This window comes from Squalius cephalus (genome assembly GCF_949319135.1).
Source record: "Squalius cephalus genome assembly, chromosome: 15".
In the NCBI taxonomy this organism is placed as follows: domain Eukaryota; kingdom Metazoa; phylum Chordata; class Actinopteri; order Cypriniformes; family Leuciscidae; genus Squalius; species Squalius cephalus.
In genome coordinates, this window is record NC_137136.1 from 17,249,793 (window position 1) to 17,274,680 (window position 24,888).

The 24,888-nt window shown below is 37.1% G+C and overlaps 1 protein-coding gene across 2 annotated transcripts in view; it reads left to right on the forward strand.

The window, feature by feature from the left end:
- Nucleotides 1-24,888, forward strand: part of bcam (basal cell adhesion molecule (Lutheran blood group)) — a 54,122-nt gene that overhangs the window by 23,713 nt on the left and 5,521 nt on the right. For both annotated transcript variants that reach the window (XM_079893617.1, XM_079893616.1), the window contains exons 2-10: nucleotides 15,976-16,103; nucleotides 16,622-16,835; nucleotides 19,269-19,345; nucleotides 19,503-19,599; nucleotides 20,256-20,438; nucleotides 20,527-20,651; nucleotides 20,734-20,878; nucleotides 21,903-22,018; nucleotides 24,253-24,394. In XM_079893617.1, the coding sequence (XP_079749743.1) occupies nucleotides 15,976-16,103; nucleotides 16,622-16,835; nucleotides 19,269-19,345; nucleotides 19,503-19,599; nucleotides 20,256-20,438; nucleotides 20,527-20,651; nucleotides 20,734-20,878; nucleotides 21,903-22,018; nucleotides 24,253-24,394 (1,227 nt within the window). The remainder of the gene's footprint in view (nucleotides 1-15,975; nucleotides 16,104-16,621; nucleotides 16,836-19,268; nucleotides 19,346-19,502; nucleotides 19,600-20,255; nucleotides 20,439-20,526; nucleotides 20,652-20,733; nucleotides 20,879-21,902; nucleotides 22,019-24,252; nucleotides 24,395-24,888) is intronic.

Sequence of the window (24,888 nt, forward strand, 5' to 3'; positions counted from 1 at the left end):
CAAACACTGAAATACACTGATACAAATCGTTTGGGAAAGGAGAATAACAAGGAAATTTGCAATAAAGTGAAATGGTTTGGTATTATCATGTTTTTTGAGATACTGGTACCATAATATCATGGATGGTATTCCATGGAATATTAAAATAATGTAATATAATTTAATATATAATATTTATTTTGGCAGATACGACAGTCATGTTATGTTACTAAACAATAACCAATATGGATTCTTCTCACAAACTGTAATGACACGGTTGCACAGTTACTAAAATTGTAAAACTAGCAAAGTTTTTAATATTTTCATTTAAAAAATGTAACGTACATTTATAACACTATGCTTTGTTTGTGGTCCATGCTTTAAAAAAAGTGACTACCCAACATAGTACCAAACCTGTAATCCGTATTTAAATTAGTTCATCTCATTTGCATAATAGACATGACAACTTTTTAAATTGAGGAGATAATACTTATTTTGCAATCCTAAATGCACATACAATGAACAGCTTTATTTTTATTCAACATTAACAAAGATTAAGAAATACAGTAACAAATGTATTGCTCATTGTTAGTTCATGTTAGTTAATACATTAACTAATGTTAACTAATGAACCTTATTGTAAAGTGGGTAACACTTTATTTTACAGTGTCCTTGTTACATGTGTTACATGTTCTTAACGTTGTAATAACAGTAAATAATGCATAATTACATGCAATTAACCCTCAACCAAAACCTAATCCCACCCTAACCCTGTAGTAAGTACATGCTGTTAATCATTATTACTCAGTACCTATATTTATAATTACACTGTAACAATGAAACCTTAAAACAAAGACTAATGGCAATAAAAAATGCCAGTGCAAAAATACAGTAATATTATGATTTTGATATGGTCCCCAATATATTGTACATTTATACTGAAGTCCCTTGGTTTTACCATCTGATGTTATCACTGTGCCATAGTACCTTTTTTGCAAAGGGAATAGAAAAACTCTTTCTATAGAATAGGAAAATTCTGACCTGCAACTGAACAGTGAGTGAAACAGTGGAGAGGAAAGATGAAATGGTGTGTTGAAAGTTTGTGTATGTGTGTGAATCTGACCTTTAGCCTTCAGTTTGCTGTTAGCACTGTCAACATTGTAAACAGACTCACTTTATACTGGAGACAGGCTCCGAGAAAAAAAAGAAGCAGAAGCAGCGGGAAGAAAATAAATTCTGGAGGGAGAGACGTGAGGCTGAGAAAAAGTGAAGAGAGAGAGAGAGAGAGATTGGAAGGGAGGGGAGAGGAGGCAGGCAGGTGCAGGACTGACTGTAATAGCATTGTGCAGAAAACAGCAGGACACAAGCAAACCCTGACCTGCTCCTCTCCTCTCGCTCTGTCCTTCACCCTCTCATCCCCCTTATCAGCCCTCAGTCCTCCCTTCTTCCACTCAGACTCTTAAAACTCTCTCTCAGATTCCGATTTACTCCATCAGAGCTGAGATTTACACGGCCCAGTGGGTCTCGCTATCTTTTCCTGACACACACACACAGACTGCGGTCACTACAGCGGCGGGGCCTCCGGTAAGTGGACCTCATGAGATCTTCCCCGGTGTTCGCTTTCCCTGTTTTCACGGGACCGGTTCGACAAGACTCCACTTATTGTATTTCACCATGGAGACGTGCAATGTTATGATAACAGTCTCCTTTAATCCTATCGGATTAACACCGTATCATTTGATTAAATTTTCGCTCATGGGGGAAGCTGTCAATATACGCATTGCAGATGTAATTATGCATAGTCATTTGGCGTTTATCACTCGGCCCACAACAGATGCTCATTTTCTTATATCCTGCCCTCATTTCCTTCTCTTCCCATTCTCACCAACCTGGAAACGGGAAAGGAAAACGACACCAGTTTAACTATATGCCGGTTGACAGGAAAGCAGGCCCGGGGATGTACAGTCAAACATCAGCAGCCTCAGGGTTTGGAGTCACTATCCCTCCCTCCCTCCCTCTTCTCCTCTCTGCTGCCAAACTGAAGCTCATTAGAGGAAAAGGGATTCCTGACTAAATAGAATGGGGCTCCTGCCAGACTGGGTGAAAGATGAGGGAGAGAGGAAAAAAAGAGAAAAGTGAGTAGAAGTGAGTAAATATATTAATTAAAATGATCATATATATATATATATATATATATATATATATATATAAACTTCACTAGTAATTAATTGTGCGCAGTCTGTTAGATTTAGAATTTGAAATTTTACACTGTAAACCCTGGGTTAAGATTCTTATTTGCATGTTTATGAGGTTTAATAACATAGATGGCAACTATGCCATGCAACAAGCACATAACCCGTTTTAATATCTGCTTCATTTATGGAAATGTCATCACTTCAGTTAATATGTGTTGACATTTTTTACAGGTTCCCTCAGACACTGAGCATGAAAGTTTCTGTGCAGAGCTCATGAATATTTAATGAGACAGGCATTGTATCGTTTATGATTGGCTGTCTAACATTCTAGTACCGCATTGTTTCACACTGTACTTTTTGGCACAGCAGGGCTTCATACCCCAGGGTTAGATATGGTGCCAACCCCCTTTCAAAATGACAAATGTGAAGCGTTACTGAACCCAGTGTTAAAACTGGCCTGGTGAAAAACGTAACTGTGAGCTAGGTGTACTGCATAGCCTAATCATCTCCTTAAATCTTTAAATTTACTGAAAAATTATTCCTGCTCTAATTAGATTCATTTTCAGTTCTTCCTGTTATAAAAGCCAAAGAAAATAGTGAAATGTGGGCTGAAAGTTTTTTTGTTTTTTTAGGATCCTGTTACTTCCTCAGTTTACAGTAAAGCTACAGTAAAGTTTACTTGACAGTTGCGTGTATATATTATGAAGTTTGTGTCCCAGCCACCCGCAAAGTCCCCGCCTCATAGCCCCTCCCTTCAAAAGTCACCCGCACCATTGTCCAACTAATAAAGCACCTGAGTGTGAGAAATGTGGAGCTTAAGGAGGGTGAAAGAAACAGTGAAAGAGCAGACAAAAGGAGAAGTGTTAACTGAAGTCAGGAGACTAGCATTAAAACTGACATGAGCAGCAGAGGGCTGGAGGAGGGAAGCATGTATTTGTGTGTGGCCTGGCTGAAAGCAGACCTTCGTTTGAACTTAAGTTCATAATGACCAGTAAGAAAACATGGAGAGAGGAACTAGTATAACATGAGATCTCAGTTCTCAGTCTCAATTTTTCTCTTAGACATGGAGATTAAAATGAGGTCAAGCATTGTGATTGATGTAATTGGTTCAGTTTTCCTACTCTCTCAAACTACTTATAGTCAAGTCAAGCCTATACAGATTGTTTCAAGCAGCTTTACAATGATAACAGGAAAATGATTCAATTGTGAAAATAGTGTCATTGTTCAGCAATAAACATAAAATATATTGTTACTTTACTTACACTACCATTCAAAAGTTTGGGATCAATGAGATCTTGTTATTTTTGCAATAACATTTCACATTTTTTATATATAAATGTGAAATGAAAAACATAAAAAATCGTACCATGCCCAAACTGTTGAACAGTAGTGTGCAATCAACAACTTTAAATCAATAGTTGTGTGTTTTTCATCGGATTATCTCATTTTACAATGCTTTATACACAATTGCAGTTTACTCCCTCATTAAGAATGTGAAGTACACTCAGTATTTTTTCTTTTTTCTTTCCTAAATTTTATTTTCGGTCAGCTCGAAACACTTTTTTTTTTTAAATTTCCAATGAAAAAAATGACAATGAATTTCAGCAATTTTCGCATCTATTTCTATATGTTTTTAATTTGTGAGCAATTGTATAAAAATACACAATTAGCCAAACATCAGTCATTTTAATAAATAAAATAATTAAATAATTTCAATTATTTTTATATGAAGGGATTTCAGGAGAAATGAATACTTCAATGAGAGATATAATTGACATTTCAGTGGACAGATTTGCAGTGTTATGGGTTCATGTTTATTTTTATTCCGTGGAAACATATTTCCTGCTGGAACAAAGCTCTGTTGATTGAGTCAGGATAACCCCTTTTCCTTCTGGTTATCTACACCCTAAACACACCGCTCTGTCTCTGTCAATATTTATAGATACAACTTACTATCATTCCTCGAAGAAAACCATGCTGCACAAAATGTTGGGACGCAGCAAGAGAGAGATGGAGTAGAGAAGTGAAGTGGCTCTGGATGGAGAGAAAGCGAGCGAGTGAGTGTGTGTGTGTGTGTGTGTGTGTGTGTGTGTGTGTGTGTGAGAGAGAGAGAGAGAGAGAGAGAGAGAGAGAGAGAGAGAGAGAGGGGGGCAGCGCTCGCTGTCCTAACCCTTTTAGCGAGATTAACTCGAGCCGTAATGTCTCTCTCACATGGCCCTACTATTTATCTTCTGACTCAGCTCTCTCTCTCTCTCTTTCTTTTTTCCTTATCCTTCTATCTCAGTAATAAGGTTGGGTGGTACAGCAGAGCCTGCATTGTGGATGCGGCAGCTGTAGGATTAAAACACACCAGCAGCATGGCAGCTCTCATGCAGTAACTGTCAGCACTAATACACCCCACACAACCCCTTCATCCACTCCCACCCCACTGCTGTCAATCAAGTTATTTTTTTTACTGCTGCCTGCCTCCATTTTCAGTTTTTATTCCACCTCTTTCTCTCTTAGAGCTCTCCTATTTAATTCACTTCATTTTAGATGTCCATTACTGGCTGTTCCACCATTAACTGCCATCTAGCCCGACTGATTGTTTGCTCTGCCAAACAATGCATATATCTGGCTCCTGCTATAAATGCTCATTTTTTGCTCAAATAAATGGGTGAGTGCAGACATGCACTCAATTGGAGCATTTAGACTCCTTCCATTTAGACATCTCTGTCTCTTTTTATATTTCCCCATTTGCATCCATCCATCTTTGGGGTTTTTGCACTCTCTGCTCTCAAATGTAACCGCCCAACCCCCAAAGAGTACCCCATCTCCCTCCCCAGATTTCATTCTCACATTGGTCTCTGCTCTGGGAGCCGAAGTTAGGAATACGGGGCTGTAATTGCACCGCCTGGGGGCCGGTGAGGTGATCGGGAGAGCGGGAGTTGTCCCTCAGCATTAAATATTAACTCTTTTTTTCATATCTGCCTCTTTGCTGACATGCCCTAATAAGAATCCCATCTCTTCAGTTTTGTCAATGTCATGTGAGGTTCATTCCAGTTCCTTAGAGGCGATTTCAAATCGAGTTTCCTGAAACAGGTCATTTGAAACTTTCGAGACGGGCCCTAATATTGCGCTCCGTCCCTTCTTGCTGACCGCATAACGAACTATGATCAGTTTAAGTGACATACATCATGTATTCTGATATAATTTGTGTCATTTTAGCAAACAGATATGCTTCTATATATAGTCTTGCAGTGCAAGCTTACATATCTAAGATTTGGATATTTTCCTCATTTAAATTTTAAGTTACTTAGTAAAAAAAGAATAAAACATCAGCTGTGTTGGCTGCAGAGGATATATTTTGTCTGAATTATTAATTCTGGATTTGCGGCATAACCTTCTTAGACAAAATGCACCAGCCTAACTAACCAGACTATAAATTATAGATGCAGAACAGTGTATTGGATAGCTTTTAATATATCCCCTACATAGATTTAGCATTTGATGATGAAGTGCATGCTTAATAACACCCATCTTTTATTAATTTATCATACAGATCATCGTAATGTGATCTTCACATTGCTCCATTTTATTTGTGTAAATGTAGTTTCCGATGTTTCTTTCCTCTTTCTCTCAAGTTATGTGTTGTTGTTAGGGCTGGCCCTCAGATTGAATGCGTTTGACTCGTGGTGCCATTGTCAGGGCGACAGCAGTAGCGGGGTGGAATGCCAGCAGCACAAAAGACCAAGCGTGAACTGACCTTGTAGCCCACTTCCCACTGTTCATCCTCAGACATCAAGATACTGAGACTATTTACCTATTTATAGAAAAACTAGAGTGTCCTGGGTTTACTTTATCATCGAGAGAGAAAGGGCCTGGAAAATAAGCATTTTGGTTGACTTAGTCAATACGAAATCATGTTTTTACTTTTCTAATGTGCTTCAAGTCTTCAAGACTGTTTATGTTCTATATCAGGTGTGATCTAGGTGCATGTGTTATGTGTTTTGGTTGTGTGGGGCTTTAAGGTGTGTGTGCAGTTATGTGTGGGCGGGGTCTGGGGGAAAAAGTTTGAGGTTCGCTGAGAAACATTTAGAGAAACATGGTGGGTCACATCGTTTCAACATGGCGATACATTGAGGGGAATGACCCACATCATACATAATTTGAAAACTTTTGAAAGGAAACCATTTTAGTACAGTCTTATGTGACTGTACACCACTCAGATCGCTCTTCACTAAAACACAATTTATTTTTAATTTGCAACCAAATTTTAATTGGCACCAAACTACTGAATGCTCTTTTAATTTGGAAATATACCACTTCACAGATGTAAAAATGGGTTTCAAACTGCAATTGACAGCAACTTTAACCTAGCAAAGGTGAGAAAGAGGAACAGAGAAGGAAGGAGTCTGCTAAGATTTGTGTACCAGAGTCACTAAAGTGCAGAGAAATCTGTAAGGCTAGTCAATGATGTAAAGTATGGCTGAATGTTTAACAACCAATAGCATGCAATCATAACAGCATGACTGTAAATATATACTATAACGTCATTTGTCACAGGTCCACGGTCCCAAAAGGAAAACAGAGAGATGCATGAGGCGGAGGAATTTAGCACTTGGCTGGAGCCAAAAGATTAAATGCTCTTTTGATGTTCTGTTTTAGTAGAAGACTCTGACCACACACACAGACAGTCTTTAAATCTCAGTCAGTTAAGCCTTAACGCTTAAAGTAAATATTCAAGCCTTAGTCTTATGTCAGTGAAAGTGTAAGTGCAGTCTAACCAGGGAAAGATGTGCTTCAGATGTGACCACTTTCTGGTTTATGGCAGTCATGTGCTTAACTCAAACGGGAATTATCAAATAAGTTGAGTAAAGTGTATTGATAATGAGGAATGTCTTCGTTTGATGACTGGCTCACACATGAACTTTACAAAACGTACCGAAATGCAAAACAAATGCTCAGAGGGTCTGACGAGGGTGACTCAATTCACATGGTTTCAATTTGTCTCAGTTTGTTGGTGTAATAGGTGACTGTAGGATAAATGTCTGGCTATTCTAAGTGTAGCTCAACCTATGGACTAAAAGTTTAGTTCTTTAATTTTCCTGTCTTTTTGCTTTTGGCAATTTCCTGCTACTCATCCCCAGTTTCACTTCTCATTCTTTCTCTCACTTATGTCTCTTTTTCTCTCCTGCTCCAGTACGTGTCTGTCTTTTTCTGCTCACCCTGATCTCTTCTCTTTGCCTTGTGACTGAGGGTTTGTGTGCCAGTGTGTGTGTGTGTGTGTGTGTGTGTGTGTGTGTGTGTGTGTGTGTGTGTGTGTGTGTGTCAAAGTCAACGAGAGAGCCAGCAGCTGCTGTTGGTGCTAGTGCACCTGTTCTTGTCTCATCATGGCAGTGATGATGGATGTCAGGCCTTACATGGACCCATCATGCCCCTCTCCACCCTCCACATCCATTAAACACACACATACTCACAGATACTCTTTATCTGCAGTTTACTCTGTTTGTATTTGGCAGCTTATTGGAAGATGTCAGGAAGGAAGTTTCCCACCCACTTCCTGTTCTTAAGAAGCTGTTTTCTTAGTGTTTTGTAATTAGCTTTCACAGGTCTTTTTGAGGTCTTGTGAGTCTTTAGTCTGCATGCTGTTGTTTTTTTTAAATCTGCATGGTTTCTTGAATTGTTGAAGAAACTACTGGCCACTGTAGTTAAAGTGTCAAGCTCTAAAGATACCACCAAAAAGAAAAGCAGAAGTGTTCATTTAGTATTATCTATGTACTGTTATGTTTATTAATATTTTGAATAAGCGTTTTTATTTTCAATTTTCAATTCAATTTTAGTTTAAGTTTTCTGATTTGCTTGTCATTTTGACTATTTTTAACTCTATTTTTATTTCAGTTTTAGTCATTTTAGTAGCCTACTTGAAATGATTTATTTTAGTTAGTTGCCAAGGCATTTAAAAGTGGAAGTTTTTTCCATCAAATAGTTATATTTTATTTTAATCAGCTTTATTTCAATGAACAAAAACAATGTCATATTTTTAGTTTAATAAATCTCCCTAAAAGTGGGCCATATGACTTTTACACTATATTCTAAGTCTAATAAATGCATACAATAACTTTGTGTGTCAAAAGGATTGAAATTTAAGTCTTGACATCTGCTGTCAGCATCGGCAGTAGTGAACGTCATCCAGCTGTAACTACTGACATTGAGGTAGCACTGATACTTTCCCTTCCCACTCACTGCTGTTTCCCCATCGGCAGTTCTGCTACCCTGTTGCCATAGCAATAATGTTCAGCACAACATAATCGCTGAAAATTACAGCTCTCCATAAAAATCAGCAAGGTTAACACTTTTTCTGTTTGTGTACTGTACACATGTGTGGGTGGATATTTTCTCATGAATATTCATGTTGTTTGTGTCTGAATGCATTTCTGTTTATATAATTTAAATATAAGAATCTCTTTGCTTGGGTTAGTATGCAGAATCCATACTTGAGGGTCTAGAAAAAAATTCTTAAAGAGGTTAAAGTTAATTCAAATTCTATATGTGCCTATAAGCAATTATTACTGCAGTTTTAAGTTAGACCAGAACTTATTTGAGAATTTAAAAGCATGAATCTCAGTACATTTTGAACAAGAAAAACCAACAAGAAAAACTCTTGTCCAGTGGTCTGAGAAAAATAAAACGCGTTTAAATCATAATAAATTCTCTGAAGTATGACAATCTCTTATGCAGTTTCTCAAGTGAATTTATCCTATGTTATGTTCACCAAAACAAAAAAACGAGTTGCCCCCAGTGATTGATTTCAGCTGTGTTCGCTGGTTGTGTCAGATGCACAGGCAGTTTTCATACAGATCCTTCTGAATAAATGAAACCTTTCAGCTGTGCTCACCCACTGTCACATGCAGTTAGACATTTTCTATCCATTCAGACTGTTCTGAACAGGATTTGGTTCAGGAGGTTATTTTACGGACTGGATATAATAAAGGTAGTCAGAATAAAATGAGAAGCGTGAAAGGTCAAGTTTTATTTTAATAATAAATGTAAACTGAAAGTGGCCAAGCAGATATAGAAATGCAGAGTGAAGATACTTTCAGAGCACTGTTAGATTATCATCGTTTGTGGGCAGCAACGGTTAAAATGACTTTTTACAGTCACTAAGATCAGCCACAGGGCTCCTTAGAAGGTTTTTGTGTTTCCAGCCACAAACACACACACCACATCTCAAACCACTCCCATGAGACACTCTCTCACAGTTTATAACCTCTGTGTGCAGCATCCAAACACATAATTCAGTTTCAGTTTTTCAGTGAACAACAATTAACTATAGCTTTAAGGAGTGAGATGTTTTTTGACCTAAGGTCATTTTGAAATGAAGGAATAAGATTTGCGAGGCAACTGTTGCAAGCCGGACTCAAACATGTGAGCACCAATTGAAACACATACAGTTAGTGCTGCTCCTGTTGCTTGAGCCCTCAGAGAAGAGACAGATGATGTACCCGTGACAGGGTGTTAATGGAAAATTGAGTTTACATTTGAAACTGTTGGCCATGAGGGAGCGATCACCTTTCCACATATCAAACCATATGTGTGTGCAGGCCTGCAAAAGTGTACAGTATGTCCGCCCAGTGGAAAAGTACTGTATACACATCATTCATTTGTATAATACATCAGTCCCTCTGTGTGTGCATGTGTTGGCACCAGCCAGAACATTAAAAAATGAGGTTATAAAATAGAGGGGAGGGCATATTGTTAGATTAAAAATGGCACTGAGTCTGCCCACTGTTACTTACACAATTTATCGTACTTAAATTTGCTCTTTTTGTGAATGGCATATTGCTATTTGCACTTGGTGTAAACAGATTATATTTGTTGCTTTTGTACACTTGGTAGAAACTTCACAATTTACACTGTAAATAGCCTCTGCCTTGAAATATATTATGAAAGAATATTTAAAACATATTACACAAATAATATCATTTTGTCGACATGAAAGTCGACATGAAAAAGAAATTGCGATTGAGGGGGGGGGGTGTTAATGTTTTATATTAAAGATTAGAAGGCACGTTAATTTAGAAAATAATGATGTGCATGTATTAATCATTTATAATAAATACTGTAACATTCCATTAAACAAATAAAAATAGCCAATTTCGATTTCATGGTGAATTTAAATAATAACGATTGACTGAATGATTCAACGATTCACTCATAAGTCACTTCTTTCGTTCCTGAATGCGTAGCGATGTAACCTGTGGAAACAGAAACCTAAAATTTAACCACAACTAAAATACAGACTGACAGTCTTGTCTGGAACGTGCAAACACAGACAAGCAGACTGATAGAAGCAGTGAAAAGTCAGTGCTGTTGTACTGTTTGTCAGCTCACTGAACCAATCAAATTTGAGGACAAGAACTGTTATATAAGAGAGGTATAAGATTAGTAAAAAGAGGACAAAAATAAAAAGACAGACATTGGAAGTTGAAGTGGAGAGGCAGCTGGCTCTTATCACAGCAGCGTCTGTTCTCCTACTGTGTGTGCGCGTGTGTGAGGGATAGTATTCAGCTAAAACTTTGGGGTAGAACTTCAGGGGTATAACAGAAGTCTTTTACAGTGGCAGCTCTCTGTCTCTCTGAAGTTGACTGGCCCGCTTCTGTCTGTAACTGTCTCGCCAGCAATTGCCAGTACTGAAATGATCCATCTGTCTCAAAACTGCCTTGAGTTTTCAGAATGCAGTGTGCCGACCTGATGCGCTTCATAAATACTGAATGTGAGGGTGTGTGTGTGTGTATGTACGGTCTCCTCTCAGTGTGAGTGTCTGTCGATGTGTCTGCTGCTCACAGTCAGAAAGTCTCCTGTCCATCTGCTTCTTTCGCCGCCGATCACGCATGCTGTCTTTCTTTCTTTAAATCCGATTATCTTTACCACTTGCTATGACTCGCACCCACCCGCACGTGCCCTTGACCGCACCCCATCCCGCCCCTGCTGAGGGGGAGATTGAACAGAGGAGGCACTAATTGCCCCTTAATTGCCCCTCAGTCTGTCCAGCTGCTCCCCTAGGCAGAAAAGAAGTAGTATTGATCAGAATGGGGTGAGTTTTAAACAGATATATTAAAGGGATAATTCACATAAAACTGAATTTCTTTCAACATTTACTCGCCTTCATGTCATTCCAAACCTGTATGACTTTCTTTCTTCTGTGTAACTAAAAAAAGGTAATACGAAAGTTAGGACAACCAAAAAAAAAAAAAATGTTTTGAAGAATGAAAACACAGGTTTCCAAAGCATTCCTACCAACCCGTCCATGGGTCGTCTGCTGCTTTAAATGCTCAACCTCTTTAACCCTCTGAGGTCTGAGCTGTTTTCTGGGCCCTGGAGGTGTTCTGACATGCTCTGACATTTCTGGTTATTTCTGTTACTTGTGACATTTTCATGGCTAAAGTCTAATTAAACTGTATTCAGCACAAACTCTGCTACAACAATATATCAACAGCATGTATGTAAAAGTTTGTAGTTTTGAGATAATGACATTTATGCGTGGTTTGTGAAAATACAAAAAAAAATTCTCACTGAAATAAGGCCATGAAACCCATACTGATTATTTCTTCACAAGACTTTTGAAAATTGTATCACGTAGCCTAGAATATTTGCTCCAAAACAATGTGAAAATCACCCTGACTGCTCATTCAGAGAAGACAATATATTGATTTAAAAATTTTACGACGTGTTTTGTGTTAGAAAGCCTTATGCGGCAGCTCATTAATATGTAAGCTTTTCTCACCTGAGAAAGACAAAGAACCTCCCCAACGGCCCTATTAGGAGCTATCCTAATATAGCTCCTAATAGCCCTGTCATTCTGAGCAACCTTGCACAATACTGTAAATGAGGAGATTTAAAAAAGAATGGCTTTTAAATTGTTTGGATTTATTTACAACACAACATAACCCAAAGATACACAACAAATGCCAAAAAAAACACTTCAAAGACAGACCTTTGTGCCATTCCTAAAAACATTATACATACCTTTAATTTCCAAGGTGTTTGATTTTCACTTTACCATGTTCATGTTCCAGAGACTCATGTGAATGTTGAAGTCGGCAGGACTCAGTGGCATCTGGGCCCTGAAAAAAAAGTGAACATACTGATATCAAGAGAAAGGCCTGCACGATTTTGGAAATAAATATTAGATTTTTCTGGTTAAAATTGCTTTTTAAAGTTCACAAAATACACACACACACACACACAAATGTTTCCAACAATATATAATATAATGAACACAAGGTTTGTTGTGCCTTGTAGGCATAAGCTATGCGCAGTGCTGGGTAAAATAATAATAACAATAGATAGCAGTATAAATCTTCCAAAATATTTCAGTAACAACCAAGCTAGAGAAAAATATATTGATTATCATGTTACTTCAAATGTTTCCATTCGTTATGATGATATGAAATGAGATAATAGTAAAAACATGAAGCCGTTTGGTGCGTACATGAAGCCGTTTGGTGCGTTTTGCTTTTCAAATGTTCAAATGATACATTCAAACGCGATCGCGCTGCAAAATCTGATACATTCAAACGCGATCGCGCTCAAATATAAAACATTATGGTTACCATACATATCTACGTTTGACCAGATATCCACAAACACAGTAGGCTTAACAGTAAACACGGGTCTAAATATTATAATATTCCCCATATATCTAGCAACAGTTCAACTGCAATGTGACATTTATGCAACAATAACAAACTAATATGTAAAAATGTCTTACCTTAAATCTTTATTGTCTTCAAATCGCGTTCTTCTTCTTCTGAGGTAGCCTAAATCCAATGTAAGCTCTGGCGCGTCTTTCAAACACAGTAAGGAGTAAGTTACGAAGTCTCTGCTTCTTTGTTTTGAGGTGATGAGGGCGTTTACAGGTCTGCGTTTCTCCGCATGGATCATTTGCATGTCAATCGCTCGTGCGCTCGTAGGCGTGTTCAAATTAAATTTAATGAGGACGCGTTTGAGAAACTGTACATGCCGCTGCTTTCGTATGGATTACTTAAAAATAGAATATTTGTTTTTTATATTATTTACATACTTTAAAAATAGAGATTCCAAGCGTTGTATAGACATGCGTTTCAAGTCTGTGTGACAAACATTCGCTGAGTTACAGGTCATTTTCTGTCGCGTTTCAGAATGAGTTTCACATTGAGAGAGACGGCAGAACGCGCATCATGTTTATTTTCTTTGTTTTACGGAAAACACAACATTTTGTTTTTATTATGAGTGTACACAAATAAAAGAAGACATTTAACAGCTTTGAATGATGTACAACACAAGTATGTAAAATCAAAATCAACAGAGTATTTTGCACTGATAAAAAAAAAAAACGAGTAGATCACGCCGGCGTGATTGCCGACCTCAGGGGGTTAAAGCAGGATGGATCCTGATTGGCTGTAAGTGTTTTAACGTTCAGCTGGTAAAAATCATTCTGAAAGTGATTCCAATGATATCGTTTCTGTGTAGTAATCATTATAATGTTGGTGCGAACTTCCATATCCTCAAAGAATAATAACGATTATTAAAAATGTATAGTTGTTATTGTAGTTATTGTCTTTGGTGTGAACAGTTCTTTAATGTGCACTTGTGACCTTGCGATGACCTTTGGATCACTATTGGATCACTATACTCTCAGTGGATATTACAAAACAGTCGGTGATGAACTACATCACTGCAAAGGCTGGCATTTGGGACAGGGCCAGATAGTAAGTGATGGAGATGTAGGAGGGAGTTAAATCAAGGGAGACAGTTAATATGAGAAAGGATATGAACAAGGAGTATTGTTTTTGAATGTCACATAGACTACAGAGGAAAACGTAAGGGAGACCCCACTATAACATACTGAGATCTGTCAAGCGTTCTGTCAATCACAAGAGGAATGTCACACACACACACACACACACACACACACACACACACACACACACACACACACACACACACACACACACACACACACACACACACACACACACACACAATTGTAAGGCTCTCTGAACTTTATTCACGCATATAGCTACTACAAGCTTCTAGCGAATATACACAAATCATTTGTATTATGACATTAGATGACTTGTGTTGTGTTGTCCATATCAGCCCATTTCAGTGTTAATTGAGTGCTAATGCAGAACTCTTCAACTTCTGGACCTGACTGCTGTGCTTTGGTTCATCTGTTGTGCTGATTTATTTTTAAAGGGAAAGTACAGACTCTCTTTGTTTCACTGTTTCTGTAGAGCTCAGTATGTGAAGTTGCTCTCTTCTGAACTGTTTTTAACCCTTCAGACAGCGTGCACTGTATAAGAGTGATCATGAGCTGGTTGTTTGGGTTCTGTGCTCCTGGTGGGAGTCATGAGAATATGCTGGTGGGTGTGTTTATGTGTTTTGTCTATCAGCCTGAGGGATCTAGGGAAGAGGGAGGATCTTAGAAGAGATTATTGTCTGTCTGGATGCCATACTACTCCTGAGATATTTCTAAACAAAGCAACTCCATGGCCATTTTACATATACACAAAATTACTCTTAATCTGGGTTTCGGAGTGTTTTGAAAAATCTAGTTATCTATTCTACAGTTTTTGTTTGTTTGTTTGTTTGTTTTTCACAAAGAAAAATTATATTTAATCATTTATATATAAAGGAAAATTATTAAACATAAATATTAAATATAGGTCTAGCTATGCACCAATATACTGTTTAAAATGTCAATAAGATTTTTTTGTTTTTGTTTTAAAGAAATGTATTCATCAAGGATGCATTAATTTGATCAAAAGTCTTAATGTTAAGCAGCAAAACTGTTTTCAACATTGATTATAATAATTGTTTCTTGAGCAGCAAATCAGCATATTAGAATGATTTCTGAAGGATCATGTGACACTGATGACAGGAGTAATGATGCTGAAAATTCAGCTTTGCCATCACAGGAATAAATTACATTTTAAAATATATTCAAATAGAAAACAGTTATTTTAATGTTTTCAATTTTTTTTTTACCCCAAAAAATTGATTAATAAATAAAATCAAATAAATTGTACCAATAAATTCAGCCTTGCTGAGATTTATTTTTTTTTTTTACTTGTAAACCGAACCCCAATCTTTTGAACAGCTGTGAAACAATAAACAGCAATTAGAAATGTTATAAGATTAAATGGAGATTATGGGATTCATAATTTAAAACGGACAATTTGGAAAGATTCACTAAAATGAATAGAATTTCTACACCATTTTTGCTAATGAAGCTATTGAATTAAAATGGACACATTTAAAATATCTTTCACAGCCATCTCAAGCTGCATAACATTTTTTTTTAAAGACAACTTAATGGAGAAATTAAAAACGCATTAAAATATTTAAATATTCATGATGTTGCTCAGTTTTCATATTGCCTTCAAAATCATTGCAAATATATTATGGATTATAAAATATATCACCCAGCCCTACTGTGGACTCCTACTACCCGATTTCACGAGAGCAAAGGGTTATCAGCAGTCTTTTTTCTTGCTCTCTCTTGCACCTGGTTCTCTGCAGCTGGGCTTCATGTTTGGAGGCAGCGGGAACACAATGGCTGTTTCAGTCTCACAGCGTGTGGATCATTTCTCACTGCGTGTGACTCCGAGACTGCTGCAGTGAAAAGCCGTCTGGCAAATTATTATGAGTGTTGTTCACTGCCGCCCATCCAGCCCTCGATCCTTCCCGCCAAAACAATCCCAATTCTCAATTAAAATAGACATCATTGCTATCACACAAGTAATTTTTGGTCTCTTTTTCCTTCTCTTTACAGTATGTTTGGCTTCTGTAAAGGTCACTGTGACCCCAGAGGTGGAAGTGATTAAAGGAGAGACCGCCATTCTGCCCTGCAGATACAACATCTCTAAGCAAACCTCTAAAATTGTGGTCCAGTGGTACATTGTGAGTACATGAATCACTTTTTTCATTTAATCTCTCACTTGTTTTGCTTTTCTTATTTTATATACGGATCATGTAAAATGTTGGGTCCCACTTTATATTAAGTGTCTTTAACTACTATGTACTAACATTTAAATGAATCATTTGATACAATGCACTTACTCTGCACATACTTTACATTGTAACCTGCATGTAATTTCAGCTGTAATTATTTTTTTGTTTCTGTTTTTTATTTTTGTTTAAATAAACCATTTTAAATTTATAAATGTAATCTATAATTACACTGTTGACCCTTTCCTTACCCCTTAACCCACCCTTAAACCTAACCATACCACCAAACCCGTCCTTAACCTTACCCCTTAACCCACCTCAACTAATTTGCAATACAACATACAAGTACATTGTACAATTATTTATTTTTTGATTTAAGTACATAGTATACTATATATAAATATAGTTAAAGAATCCTAATGACTAAATTCTTTACTTCATTGATGAATTTGTGTTTCCATCATCCTCAGGAAGTCGCAGGTGCAAGAATGCAAATCGCTTACAAGTCTCTGCAAGGTTTTGGTGTTGACGCTGGCACACCGTTGACAGAACGCTTAAACATGGGAGAGGACTTGTCCCTCTCCATCTCCCCAGTCATGGTGGAGGATGATAGAAGCTTCTTCTGCCAAGTGACCGCAGGGCCTCTTGGGGTGTCTGACGCTGAGACCCAGCTCAAGGTTTTCTGTAAGTCTGACTGAAAATGAATGCATGTCATATTTCTTACGTCTTTATTAGCTTAGCCTATACTTGGTTTGAGTGCTTGTATCCACTCCTCTCACAATTTCCATAAACTCAATGGGACATATGGCCAGCAATTTTTACCCCTATTCATTAGTCTTGGGTGTTGTTTTAAGTTGGCCCGGGGTCAATTATGGCCGTACAGATTGCATTTGACACTATTGATTAATAGAGTGATTGCGCTTGTCATGTTTGATGGATGTCATTTTAAGAATTATGAGAGCCAAAGAGCTCTATGTGCATTGAGCACTGTGTTAATGACCACTGACCTGAGAGCAGAGCTGCTTGTCCTTGCCTCGCTGATCCCAGAAATGCTGAGAGATCTTATACTGAGAAAACACAAACATCTAATCAGTGATGGGTTGAGGTGTGTTTTCTGTAGAGTCTTCATGATTGGCTGACTAGCACAAATGTAAAATGTAGAGCTAGATATTATAATCATGTTTCTTGTGTGCCAAATAATACATAAACTAAAATAGATGTTAGAATAAACAGACTTTTTTGTCAGAACTGCAACTGTCAGAATTTGACAACTGTAAAATTCACAGTAAAAAGATGAGCTTGTTTTTCCTGTAAAAATATTGAAACATTCGTAAAACAACAAGATACACTAACTTGAAACAAGAACAAGAAAAATGACGTTTAATACGCTACTATTCAAAAGTTTGGAATATTTCAACAAAGATGCATTAAAATGTTAAATTGTAAACACGTTTATAATGTTAAAAAATAATTATTATTAGTTATTTTGAACTTTCCATTCTTAAAAGAATTCTGAATGGATTTCATGGTTTCTGAAAAACAAAATATTGACTAATGAGTTGTTAATTATATTAAAATTTATGTAAATATTTTAATAGGATTAACAAATAAATCTTCTCAAATGGTTAGATGAATGATAAGATATTATACTGAAAAAAGATTTTTAAACATATATTTATATTTAATCACTGAGATGGCACCCATTTCATAGAATGAACTTTGAGTTTACTGTAAAAGGTGGTGTAACACTGTATGTATATTATATATTATAGACCTCAGTCAGGGTACATGGCATATTTATCACAATTGATGGTATATTGAACTTTCAGCCCCCTGCTCAGCAATTCATTATTTCTTTAGAGACCCCCCCCCCCCCCCCCCCAGCTGTGTGTGATAGGGTCACTTTATGGAAAACTAGACAATTGTTTGTGTGTAGGAGGCGTATGCTGCGTAGTATTGTGTGTGTGTGTGTGTGTGTGTGTGTGTGTGTGTGTGAGACACAGATCAGAGAAAACAGCAGAACAGACTCTTTGTTCATTTTCCATCCCAGACTGCATGGAGCGAGAGAGGCAGTAATGGCTGTAATAATTGTGAATGAGAGCAGTGGGACTGGAAAACAATGGCATCTCCTCCCAGGAGACGAATGCTGCTGCCTGCTTCATGGCTAATGGCTGCACCAGAGGGACATGTCCTTATGTAGAGGGAGAAAGAGACATCTATCTCCATGCAAACTCACACATGTTCTCTGTGCTGGGTCTTTATTTTAAGTGTCTTTTTAAAATATTTTTGAGAAAGATGCTTTGGTGACTGAGAGACCGACCGAATCTAAGTGCTCTGGGAAGAATGGCATGACTGTTAATGTTATTAAAAATGATTCAGTTTATTTTTGAACCAGATGACAGCTGGGAGCAGTGATATGGTGACCTTGCGTGTGAATTGGTGGGTAGGGGAGTGGCTGCAGTGTAATTTGGAAATGGAGCTGGAAGTGTCATAGTGTTAATGCATTTGCTTTTTAACATATTTAGCTAATTTTACAGGTTTCCATGGGCAAAATTAAGCAGCAAATTCACAAAAGTTTTTGCACAAGGTATTTAAGTGCAAAAACCTTATTCTTATTCACCCACTAGCTCCAATCCAGTTATACCTGGCAAAACCATTTTAAACTGAGTGAATGTCATTCTTTTCGACACAATCGTGCCTTTGCATGCAAATTAGGCTCGTTATATTGTGCCATATTCACAAAACTCAGCACAATTTGACTGACACATTTAACGTTACGGTATTACCGCGCATAGAAAGCAGGTGGTAAACTGAATTTTATTTAAAAGAGATGTTTGTGTATGTTTCTTTTGATCATGGCAGCAGTTATTCATTAAAATAATGATAAAAAGTTGAAGAAGAAAATTATAAATGGGTATCCTGGGTATATATGGTTTAGTGCACATTTTAAAGAGCCAGTTATCAGCTGTCATGATTCTTTCATTGAGTTCCCCCTCAATGTGTTGGTACTTATATGGCCAATTGCAGTGGCTATTTGCATGTAATTGGTTTAGGAAACCATATCTCAGACTTGATTTAAGTTATTAATGAAAATGATCTTCCCTTTTCCTCTCACAGTTGCTCCAGAGAAGCCAGTGATAACAGACAATAATCAGGCCATCCCTGTCAGTCATGACACTACTTCCTCCTCTGAGGTGAATCTTGTGTAGATGTTTTAGCTATATATGATAGCTATGAGTCTTGAAATGTATATTTCATTTGTGCAGCCTTACAATGACTTAATGAAAAGCTTGTCAAAAATCTTATAACAACATCTAGGATGTCAAATTTCTGTGTGGTATGTTTGTTTAGGTGGGCAAGTGCACCAGCAGGAATGCTTACCCTCAGCCTCGTATTATCTGGTTTAAAGACGACAATCCGCTGCCTGAAGAAAAGAGCCAAAAGGAAAGTAAGTGCAGAATCTGAAAAGTGGTCAGAATAAGTCAGCTCTTTAAAGTCCTTTAAATGTTCTTTCCCAACCATTGCAGTATTACTGGGATCATAGTGGGGTCCAAAAATTTAGGATTCAAATGGGGGACTTATATTCAGTACCGTTCAAAAGTTAGGGGCCATTTGTTTAAAAATAATTATACTTTTATTCAGCAAAGATGCATTAAATTGATCAAAATTGACACCCCCCCCCCCCCCCCCCCCAAAAAAAAAACAAAAAAACAAAAACCAAAACAATTACATTGTAACAAAAAATGAATTGTTGAAAATTAAAAATGTTTCTTGAGCTCCAAATCAGCACATTAGAATTATTTTTGAAGGATCATGCAACTCATGACTGGAGTAATGATGCTGAAAATTACATTTTTCAAATATTATTTAACAATTTTACTGTTTATACTGTATTTTTATCAAATAAATGTCAGCCTTGGTGAGCATTAGAGACTTCTTTCCAAAACATCCAAAAATTACTGACCCTAAACTTGTGAGCAGTAATATATTATATTAAAGAATATATACATATATAATGTATCTGTTAAATTAGCATTCTGCGACTCCTCCCACACTTTTAGATCTCTTACTGTAAATTTAATCTTGTTCCTCTCTTTTTCTCAGAAACGTATATGATACTTAGTTCGGTGAAGGAAGCCTCAGGCCTGTACACCATCACCAGCACGCTGTACATGCAGCCGGTTAAAGCCGATGCTAAATCAGTCTTCCACTGCACGGTGGAATACCGCATGCCTGGAAAACCCCCCCTTCATGACAACTCTGATAAATTCAACCTCTCATTGCTCTGTGAGTCAGACACACACATACTACAAAGAAACAGTAACCCGTGCCTCATGCATCTCAAACTCCTCATCCTGTGCTCTCCTCCAATCAGATTCGACAGAAAATGTTTACTTCAAAGTGAAGAATCAGGGGCCAATCAAAGAGGGGGATGATGTGGAGATGGTGTGTGAGACCGATGGAAACCCTCAGCCAGAGTTTTATTTTACTAAAATTCAGGTGAGAGGACATGTAATATGTAAATCACAACCAAATGATCTAGTATATTATTTTCACTCCATTATTTACTCTCACTTGTAAGGGCTCAACACTGACAGGACAGCAAGGCACATTACATATGAAGAGTGTCACTCGAAATGATACTGGAGACTATCAGTGTGAAGCTCAGGACTTTGATGCCTTAGATGATGTCGAACTTATCAAAAATCTACACTTAAGCGTGCACTGTAAGTATTCCAAACTCTATGATAAATACAAATGTGGGCAAGTTATTAAATGACACGCATAACTGATTCTTTGTTAAACATTCTTCATTACCATCGCTAATTCAGACAAGATTTACAGAACAGTAAAAAAGAGATTTCCAAGAATAGTGTGATTATCAGTAAAATGTGCTTATGATGTGTTAAAAATTGGCTGGATATTATTCTTACATGGTCTGGAATGAATCGTGACATTTTATATGTTAATTAAAAGTTCATTTAAAGCTGTCATGGCAATCAAGGCAAACACTTATCATTATTATTTTTGTTTATGTTTGTTGTTATTTTTGTATTATTTTATACAGGCTACTATTAGAGTATTTTTTTTTTCTTTTGTTTAATTTTAATTTTAGCTTAAGTTTTAGTAATTTTGTTAAGTGCTTTTCAGTTTGTATATAATTCCATTTAGCTTTAATTTGATTTCAGTTCTAGTTTAAGTAATTTTAGTACTTGAACTTAAACTTATTTCAGTTCACTTGCCAAAGTAATATTTCTGTTTCTCTTTTTCATTTGTTATGTTTTCATCTTATATTTATTTTATTTTATTTCAGCTTTATTTTAATTAATTAAAATATTTTTTTAATAGCTTTAGATTTAGTTTACAATAACATCACTGCTTCTCAACATCAACTGAAAAGAGCATCATTTGAAAGCGATCACAAGGGAACACAACTGTTCCTAATGTTTATACAACACATTCATTATGCTGCTGTGAACACTTGAGTTGCTTTCAACACAAATACATTTTTTTTTCATCCATGACAATACAATATCTTTTTACAAAGATACTGAAACACCCAGATCCTCTCTATGTTAGATACATTAGAAAAGAGCAAAAGCTTGTCTGAGAAAATGGCAAATGGCAGTTGTTAAGGTTTGTCAGTAATGTTTGAGGGTGGGGCTTAAAAAAGGATCAGTTGCTAAGTTCACGTTTAGTTGAATTTTCCATCACCTCATAGCTACATTCATTCTTGTGTCACTCTGTCAGATATTGACCCTGTGGAAGTGACTCCCAAAGGCCCCTTGATTGTTTCTAAAAGTGATACTGTGGAGCTTCAGTGTAAGACCAAGTCATCTGATGCCTACACCGTGCACTGGGTAAAGGCAAGTATAAACTTCAACAAGCTTCCATCCCCTCTCCAGTTGTTCCTAGAGTGGAACACTTTGATCATTTGCTACCCTTCATATTGGTCCAAACCCTTAAGAGTTTGGTAAATCTTTGAAACACAAATTAAAATAGTTTTAATGAAACATGAGATGTTTTTGGTCCTCCATTGAAAGTACAGGTAACCTAAACATAAAAGATCCAAAACGTTAATCAAGGTGTTAATCCAAGTCTTGTGGAGAGAAACTTTTGCTTTATATAATGAACAGATTTATTTTAAGCTTTTATTCGCATATAAAAACACACATACGCATCACATATGGTAAACACGAAAGGTCGTATAGAAAGCGATCGCATATTCAATTTAAGACACCTGGACTTTCAATGGAGGGACAGAAGCCTCTGATTTAATTAAAAATATCTTAATTTTTGTTTCAAAGAAGAATCAAAGTCTGTAACACTTTATTTTGAAGGTCCCCTTTGTACATTCTGTTCACTATAAGCAGGGCCTGAAGTTAACTTTTTTGACCACCAGCCACTGTGGCAGGTGGATTTAAAAATCCACCCGCCACAGTGACTTTTTACCAGCCAGTTTTTTTTTTTTTTTTTTTTTTTTTGGCCTCATAAAAGGTGAAAAAAAGGAATTGCACAAACATTTGTTCTTTAACTTGTAAGAATACACATTTAAGTGCTGTCAAGTTATTAACGAGATCCATACAAGTAATAATAACTCTTAGAATACATATATAGACCTAGTGCAGCTCGTATGTAAACAAATCACACGCGGCTGTGTTGATGGCTGGGCAGCTGTTAGTTACAGCGTTCAGGAACCGTTAAGCAGAACTAAATTAATATTGTTATTACTGGTAAAGTTACCGGGTAGGCTACCGGACATTTTCTCACCAGTTCCCAACTCCCAACATCTGTGCAACTGTCATTGTACTGTAGCCTATGTCAGCGTTGCATTATCTCATCTCATCTCACCAACAGTTTAATACTTAACTCACACATTCAAACGTAGTCAGAGAAGGGCCTCATCTTTCTCTCCGATCACATGCGTTCCGAAACACTCAAACTGCGCTGCTTTCACAGATGCTTTCTTTACTCCAGTAATGTGCCACCACATTTTTTAGCTAAAAACCAACGAAATGGCTGACTTCGTTTAAATGTCAAAGAACAACAGTTGCAAAAAAAAAAAAAAAAAAAAACCTTCGCAAAGACCCGGCCCCTTTAGTTACTGTTGCTATGTCCGACAAGCTACACCGCGCTCACGCCAAACCATGATCTCACGCAATGAAAAACACATCGCGCAGCAGAGAGGACACTGACAACACGCTGACAGACAAGACAGTCCTGGTTACTTTTGATATTAAACAAAGTCTCAACGTTAAAATTTGGTAATTTTTAAAGAAATTTAGACAATACCGTTTTGTGACTCTGTAGCCTTATGTGTCTTGACAGATCGCTGTGGTGCCTCAGTTAAAGCTGCTCGTGAACCGATCGTCTCTTCCTTCTAGTTAATTTATAGCATCAAATAAACATGAATTAACATAAGTAGGAATGTGGTTAGTTTTAACTGCGTAAAGATGTCAGTAGGCCTACTCAGTATACTCCGTTTTCAATGTGGCAGGTAGATTGACAGTGTTACCCGCCAATTGCAGAATTCACCCGCATTTGGCGTGTGGTCGGGTGTTAATTTCAGGCCCTGACTATAAGTAATGTTGCACCTATGTGTCAACTAACTCTCATTAGAGTATTAGTTGAATGTCTGCTTAATATCTGCTAACCCTTTACTGTGATGGTCCTCCAACAGACATTCTATAAGTAACTTTGCAACTACATGTGAACTAACTCTCATTGAAGTATTAGTAGACTGTCTGCCTAGTATCTGCTAACACTTTATTGTGTTGGTCCTCCAACAGACATTCTACTGAATAAGTACCTTTGCAAGTACATGCCAACTTATTCTAACCCTAACCCTACCAGTCTACTAATACTCTACTAACACATAATGAGAGTTAGTAGACATGTGGTGCAATGTCACTTGTAGTCAACAGAATGTGAAAAAGGGACCATCAAAATAAAGTCTTGTGGGTTTGGAATGACATAAGGTTGAGAAAATAAAAAATTCGTTCATATTATATGGATGTACACTTTTTGGCTAATAGAAATAGTGGGTTATACTAGATCTCATTTGAATCAACATCTCATTTCATCTCACTGTATTTCATAGGACTCAAAGATGTTGGTGAACTCGGGTGCATTTACTATACAGGAAGTGACTCTGGCTCATGCTGGTGTGTATATATGTGTCGGAGCTGTACCTTCAGTGCCAGGTCTCCAAAAACAAGCCAATGTCACCCTTAACGTCAGAGGTACTAAGTGCATACACGGACACATACAGCTTTATTGTGGTTGATCAGTGCAAAGTGTCAATATAAGCTGTCATCAATGACAAAGCAGGTTGTATTGAAGAGATAGAACATGAGTTGTCAACAAACAGTTGATACTTGTTATACCAGCTGGTTTCTGTTGTGGGAACATTGTTTAGATGCAGGTAGGAGTTCAATGTCAGAAGGAAAGCGTGTTTGTTTGAAAATGCTGTTTAATCTAGAGTAACTTTTAACAGCGTATTAAGAATATTAAGTTTACAATAACATCACTGCTTCTCAACATCAACTGAAAGTAACAGCGATTGTAAGAATATTAAAATGTTGGTCAGGCCAGTGTCATGGCTGACCAGTCGAGCTCAATAGTAAGTAAAACACCATTCAAATCTCCTTATCAAAAATTAAATGAAAAAACATTATGAAACATTTAAAGACAAAACTACAATGGCTCTTATTGTCAATGGGAAATGGGAACAAAT